Genomic DNA, 7,084 nt, shown 5'->3' with positions numbered 1-7,084 from the left:
TGTAGTAGTCAAGACCTTTCTTCCTGCTACTTTAACGAACTCGTCAATCGGCAATCTTTTGGCTGGTATGCCTAATTTTTGAGCTTTTTCAAAACATAAATTTTTATATCTATTCTTATCAACAATACCACCGACTATATAGGTTATACCTGGTTCTAATTTATCAATTTTTTCATCTGTATCTGCTGTCAAATAGATTAGTTTTGATTTGTCTTCATTGTTAGTCAAAATATCTTCGTTTTCAATAAATTCAAAGTTTTTCCAATTGTCATATCTTGAATTGTACGCAAGTTTGTCAAATCTTTCCTTTAATCTTTTATTAAAACTTGTAATTTTAATGTTGGCAAAATAATTTTCACGTTTATTACTACCATAAGCTCTTGTAATCTGGTTGTCCATCGATGCAACCTCTTTATCATTCATCAAATCATCAAATGCACAATCTATAATAATATTAATACCAGAATCTTTTTGATTTTGATTAACTCGAGGTGCCTTTTTCAATTCCTCTGGAATTTCTTTACCACTTTCAACAATCTTTTGAATCTGTAACCTCCTGTTCTCTCTAGACTTCTTCCTCTTATCCCTCTTCATCTTATTATGCTCATCTTTGGTACGCTCATGCTCAAGCTTCTTGCATTGTCTTTTCCATTGTCTTTTAGAGATACCTTCAGGAGCCGGTGGGTAATAAGTTCTCTTTAAATCGTTCTCAGAACTGGATTCAACTTTACCAACTTCACTATCACTCATAATCCAACTTAATAATTAATTACAAAGGCACACACAGGATACTCTTTTGACCGACAATCAGACCAATTCTTAAAGCCTAACCTACTTATCATCTCATCTCATCCCATAATAAAATTTAAATATTTTGATCAAAAATTTTTCAGCTTAGAATCTAAAGGCTTTAGTGTTAAAAATTATGAAAGATTCAAGAAGTTTAACTACTTGAACATTTGAATGAATTGAAAAGAAGGTTTGGTTGTATACAAGGACCCATTACAGTGTTGGCTATAGAGATCAAGGTCTGGGTATTGTTTATCAGTGTGCTTTCTTTTATTAATATTTTGGAAGAGGGTCAATTTTGAAGATATTAAGGACATTCTTAATTAAAATATCAAACGCGTAATAGTATAAAGCAAGAGATTTCTTTTATATATTTGAATTGAATATATATATTGGCCATATTAACAATTTTCATATTATAGGAATATGAGTAAAGCAGCTTTGAATTTGGAGTTACCATGGGTAGAAAAATATCGTCCACATGTATTAAAGGATATTGTTGGCAATGAGGATACTATTGAAAGATTGAAACAAATTGCAAAAGATGGTAATATGCCTCATATGATTATCTCTGGTATGCCAGGTATTGGTAAGACTACATCTATACATTGTCTTGCGCATGAATTATTAGGTGATTCTTATTCGCAAGCAGTCTTAGAATTAAATGCTTCTGACGATAGAGGTATTGATGTTGTAAGAAACCAAATCAAACATTTTGCTCAAAAGAAGTGCCATTTACCCTCCAGGTAAACATAAGATTATTATATTAGATGAAGCCGATTCGATGACTGCAGGTGCCCAACAAGCGTTAAGAAGAACAATGGAATTATATTCAAATACCACTAGATTTGCCTTTGCTTGCAATCAATCAAATAAAATTATAGAACCATTACAAAGTAGATGTGCAATTTTACGTTATTCAAAATTAAATGATGAACAGGTTTTGAAGAGACTATTAGAAATAATCGAATTTGAAAATGTTAAATATACAAACGATGGTTTAGAAGCCATCATTTTCACAGCAGAAGGTGATATGAGACAAGCTATTAATAATTTACAAAGTACAGTTGCAGGTCATGGTCTAGTGAATGGCGATAATGTATTTAAAATAGTAGATTCACCACATCCATTAATTGTTAAAAAAATGATTATGGCACCAACCTTAGATGATTCAATTGCAATTTTAAAAAATGAATTATGGGATAAAGGTTACTCTGCAGTAGACATAGTAACCACTAGTTTCCGTGTAACCAAAACTTTATTTGAATTAAAAGAATCTAAACGTTTAGAGATGATTAAAGAAATTGGTATAACTCATATGAGAATTCTAGAAGGTGTAGGAACTTATCTGCAATTGGCTGCACTTCTAGCAAAATTACGTAAAATAAATTAGAATAAAATAAGGAGAATCAGCAATAAGCAGACAATCGTTAATATATATATATCTAAGTATTGTATAAAACTCACATCAAAACTCAGCATTTTAATAGCCCTTTATTATCTTTATCTCTCTATATTACGTCAATGTAGCGATTATCACACACATTATCAAAAATTGAAAAAATATTGTATACATACAAAACGCTATTGAATTAAGAGTATTAATAAAAGTTCGAAGTTGATACTAAACTAGGTATAGAAGGTCAGGAGTTTAGGATTACAATCAATACTTTGGTTATTACTCTGTCTGTAGTTCAAGGAAGGAGGTTTCTTCGTTTATTTTTGAGTTTTAAATGGAGACTTTAGGGAATATTTTGGGTGTTCCACCATCTAGTTTAAATAGTAGTATTGATAATGCTTTGCAAGATTCAGATCCATTTGAAGACTTTATAAAGGAAACTCAGAGGACTAAAGAACTTACACCAGATGGCAATCTTTTAGATGAATTGGAAAAGCTGCAATCAAAACATGATAAACTCGAGGTAACTTTGAAGAATGTTATACCTCCTTTACATGATTATATGGTTGATTTTAATACTAGATTATCAGAGTATACTAGAGATTTAGGTTATATTAGAAATAAATCATCTGAATTGAAAGAACTTTTAGAATATAACTCAACTAAATTGGCAAACGTAAGTCCATTGGTTAATGATTTAATAGTTCCACCTTCTATAGTGAACGAAATAATTTCTGGTAAGATTAATAGTGACTGGCAAGAGAACATTGCATTCATGAGAGATAAAATGATGATTTATGAAAAATATAAGGTAGAAAACAATGAATCTCAATTAAACGTTCCAAAAGATTTCGATGCACTTTATAAAATATTGGAAGATCTAAGGACAATTATACTCGAACGTTCTAAAAAATATATAATTCATGCAATTAAAGCATTAAGAAATTATCATCCTGTCCCATCTCAAAAGATACAAAAAGGATTGTTAGAAGTGAAGGACATTTTCCAATACATTGTTGAAAACAATTATTCTCTGGCTTTGGAATTAAGACAGGCTTATTCATATACAATGAGATGGTACTACAAAAATTATTTCAGTCGTTATATCAGATCTTTGACAATTTTGCAATTCAGAAATATTGACGCCCAATATTTTTTAGGTAACGGTTTGTCTAATACATCGGTTAACTACTTAAATGGTTACTCAATAACTAATTATTTGACCGCAAGCTATTCAAAAGGTGCAGGTTATACAACTGATGAATCTATACAAGAATATTTTCAAGTAGATAAAAGACTATCCGTCTTAACACAAGAAGATAATACTGTAATGGTTTCACAAATTGCAGAAAATAATACAATGGAAACATATGTTGAAATTGGGTTCCGAAATTTAAACCTTGCATTATTAGACAACTGTGTCGTTGAATCAAAATTTTTAAGTGATTTTTTCAGAGTGAGTGATAATACAGAAGAGGTGGCAGGTATTTTAGAGCAGATATTCCAACCAACTCTTGATGAAGTGTTAGAATACACAAAACAATTGATTTTCTACACATATGATATATTTGGCATCCTTCTGAGTATCAGAATAGCGCAACAGTTGCAATTAGAAGCAGAAAACAATGGGATTAATATCATATCCGACTTCATGACCTCCCAATTAATGTTGCTGTGGCCAAAGTTCCAGCAATTAGTCGATTTCCAATGTGATAATTTAAAGAAAGTAGTCATAACTACAAACGTCGCTAAGTTGACAAATGTTTCATCAAATAACGATCCACTAACAACACCACATGAACTTACTGTACAATTTTCAAAACTATTATGTAGTTTCCTAACAGTCGCAATTACACACACTGAAGGGATTGATGAAAGATCTGAACCATTATACAATTCAATTATTAGAATAAGAAAAGAATTCGAAGCTGTTCTTGGAAAATGTAGTAAAAAAACGAAATCTCCTGAAAGATTCTTAGCTACAAACTATATGTATCTATACAATGTTTTACAACAACAGCGACTAAAATTGGAAGGTAGTGATAACACCAATTTACCAATTTTAATAGAGGAAACAGAAAACCATTACGCTCAATTAGTTCATTCATTTAATACAATGAAATAATGAATATTGGATCAAAAAAATAGTCAACGTTGATCGTGTTCGATATGAATTTATCTTATTTATTCGCCAAATTTCACTTACTTTCTCTTATTTGAATCTGGACTATTATACCCTGTTGGAAATTCAACTGACAATCAAATTAACCAAAAAATATAGCATTTAGATAGATAATCTAATGGATTACAGAAACAACATCATGTCTTGTTAATATAGTTTTGTTGCTTATATCATTATCATGATATCACGTGCTTTGAATATATCTTAAAATTTCATATAGATCAAAGGGCATCCCATTCTTTAAGTATTAAATATCAGGTTAACTCATCATCTTACCATGTTCTAAATAGAACAAGTAAATGATTAGTAACGATAAACTATTAAATATATTTAACTTGAATATTTAATTGATTAGATATATGAATCGATATATTGTCATACTTCAGAGGGTCTTTTATGCAATTGACAAAATCGCAAGAAACTGTGGTTGAATTTCCATATGAACCTGAAAGTACTTTAAAAATAATTGCTGGCCCTGGGTCTGGTAAGACTATTACGCTATTACACAGAGTTAAAAAATTGATTGATAGTGGAATTGCCAAACCTGACGAAATTTTAATCCTTTCGTTGACAAACAAGGCTGTTGACAATATTTTAGATAAGTTGCTAGACTTATTCGAGCAGAAAAATGGCAACCCATCGATTGAATTTGCTGAAGAAAATGATCCAATTACACGCATAGTATCTCAAATAGGTGTTTATACAATTCATGGGTTGGCAAATAGGATAGTTATTGAGAATGAGGGACTGCTTGAAATTATCGAGGAAAATGGTTGGAAGGTCTTAATGAAACTGGTATCTTCTGAGTTTTGGAAGAACTCAAAACCAACTGCTCGTGAGTTTGAACGTCTTTATAATCAGTACAAAAATTCACCAAATGGTAAGGACGTCGTAGAAAAAATATCAAAGTTAATGATTGTAAGTAAAGTCGTTACCAATAACGAGTTAATTATCAGAGCCTCAGAACACTTGCTGTCATTAGATAGTTTTGATGATTCAAAAAAGGGAATTGAGTTTACATCAACAATAAAAAATGATGTGAAGATTGTCATGATTGATGAATTCCAAGATCTTTATCCTACACTATTGCCACTCCTAACATCCATATCAAAGGGAAAGAGATTGGAGATATATGGTGATACTAACCAAAGCATCTATCAATTTTTAGGGAATAATAAAGAAGTGATTAAGGCAATAGATGAAATACATCCCCAAGATAAATTAGTGACCTTGAAACTAGATGATAATTTTAGATCTACTCCTGAAATAACTAACCTTGCTAATACTATAGTTAACAAATATGGTACCGATTCTAATTATTTGAAGACAGGTTATTCAAAATCACCCTCAGGAGTGCAACCACTAGTAATTCAAACACAGAATTCCATTGAAGAGTTGGATTACATTATAGAGAGGATTGTTGAACTATCTTGTAGTTCCGTGAAACTTTCAGATATTGCTATTTTAGCAAGAACAAATGCAAAATTAGATATGATAAATAATTTTATATCTGATTATGGTATACCTACTCAGAAACTGTCTGCATATCCTGAATGGGTAGAAAATCCGTCGATTAGATTTCTCATAGACATACTGAAAATAATATCAGTGACATCTAAGCAGAATAATGGAGAAATAAGTTACACAAATAGAACTAGCGACTTTAATATTCTTTCTTTATTAAGTGATATCAATGGAATTGGTCAAGATAGCTTACAAAAACTTCATAGTGAATGTTTGTTAAGAAACATTTCCCTTTGGAAGCAAATAACTTCAGTTTCCAGTAGTAATTGGTCGGTTAATCCCAGCAGTAAGAAGAGAATATCAGAAGTAGCTAAAATTTTATTACCTCAGGTCGAATCCTGTACATTATCCACAATTGAAGAACCGTTAGCATTTTTGGAGACACTGTGCGCTCTGGCCAACCAACTAAATAGCAAACAGCTTATATTTAACTCAGAGAGAGAAATGATTAAATTCCAGAATAATTTAGAAGAGTTTTTAAAAGTTTTGAAGCTTTGTAAATTTAATCTCCCTGAAGGAGTTACTCTGCTAGATTGGTTTTTAGAGACATATTTGGACCAAAGCTTGGTGTTGCATAATAGATCTTCCCATATGGACGATAAAGAGCAAGGGAAGATAAATCTTTCGACTATTCATTCGTCAAAGGGATTAGAGTTTCCAGATGTGATGTTGATTGGAGATCTTCAAAACAAATTTCAATTGAACATAATGTTCTAATATGTGGCTCTTACTCCTGCAAAAAATTTACTCTAATTGGTTAACGTTTATCACCCCCAAATGCATAAAATATGGGTAAACCCAACTAAAAAAGTAACTTTAATGAATCTTTTGGCCGTTATAAAACCATGACTTACAGACCTTTTGAAAATAAAAAAGGGATATGCTAGTTTTTTAATTCCCCAAACTTTCCCTTGGATTTCAACAAAGCGTCCTTCCATCCTGCCTAAAATCTTCAAACGTTTCGAGTTTCCGAAACCTTAAATGTTTTTATTAGGCATTAAAATTATTGAACTTGGAAACCTTAAGGTTTTCTTTAACTGGAAACCCCCCCCAAACCCCAAAAAGGGGAAGTTTCTCAACTTAACAAGACGGGTTTGTTTTTAGCCGACCCAAGGACACCTTGAAAAAATCTTTTAAATATTTTTATTTAACCCGCGGGGTTTCTCTGTATCCGGAGAAATTTCTTCAAG

General features: G+C 31.5%; 3 protein-coding genes and 1 further gene across 3 annotated transcripts in view, besides 2 other annotated features; 3 read left to right on the top strand and 1 right to left on the bottom strand.

Annotated features, from left to right (window-relative positions):
- The window catches only part of TRM10, a gene marked incomplete at both ends in the record, with an annotated part of 997 nt that extends 247 nt beyond the window's left edge, over positions 1 to 750 (bottom strand). The window contains one exon of the mRNA XM_001644105.1: positions 1 to 750. Within this exon, the coding sequence (XP_001644155.1) occupies positions 1 to 750 (750 nt within the window).
- A 465-nt stretch (positions 751 to 1,215) lies between these two features.
- Positions 1,216 to 1,536: a sequence feature (similar to hypothetical protein; correction of possible frameshift sequencing error~similar to Saccharomyces cerevisiae RFC4 (YOL094C)).
- Kpol_1053p34 lies at positions 1,216 to 2,182 on the top strand (the record flags this gene model as incomplete).
- Positions 1,538 to 2,182: a sequence feature (similar to hypothetical protein; correction of possible frameshift sequencing error~similar to Saccharomyces cerevisiae RFC4 (YOL094C)).
- A 340-nt stretch (positions 2,183 to 2,522) lies between these two features.
- On the top strand, positions 2,523 to 4,313 carry VPS52 (Vps52p; the record flags this gene model as incomplete). Its single annotated transcript, XM_001644104.1, has 1 exon — positions 2,523 to 4,313. The coding sequence occupies one exon, from the start codon at positions 2,523 to 2,525 to the stop codon at positions 4,311 to 4,313; it is 1,791 nt and encodes a 596-aa protein (XP_001644154.1).
- Positions 4,314 to 4,766: 453 nt separating this feature from the next.
- HMI1 overlaps positions 4,767 to 7,084 on the top strand; it is a gene marked incomplete at both ends in the record, with an annotated part of 2,631 nt that continues 313 nt past the window's right edge. The window contains one exon of the mRNA XM_001644103.2: positions 4,767 to 6,611. Coding sequence (XP_001644153.1) covers positions 4,767 to 6,611 — 1,845 coding nt within the window.

The sequence above is a fragment of the Vanderwaltozyma polyspora genome, genomic scaffold, assembly GCF_000150035.1.
Source record: "Vanderwaltozyma polyspora DSM 70294 KpolScaffold1053 genomic scaffold, whole genome shotgun sequence".
Classification (NCBI taxonomy): domain Eukaryota; kingdom Fungi; phylum Ascomycota; class Saccharomycetes; order Saccharomycetales; family Saccharomycetaceae; genus Vanderwaltozyma; species Vanderwaltozyma polyspora.
The sequence above is the reverse complement of the archived record's forward strand: the minus strand, read 5'-3'. Positions and strand labels throughout refer to the sequence as shown.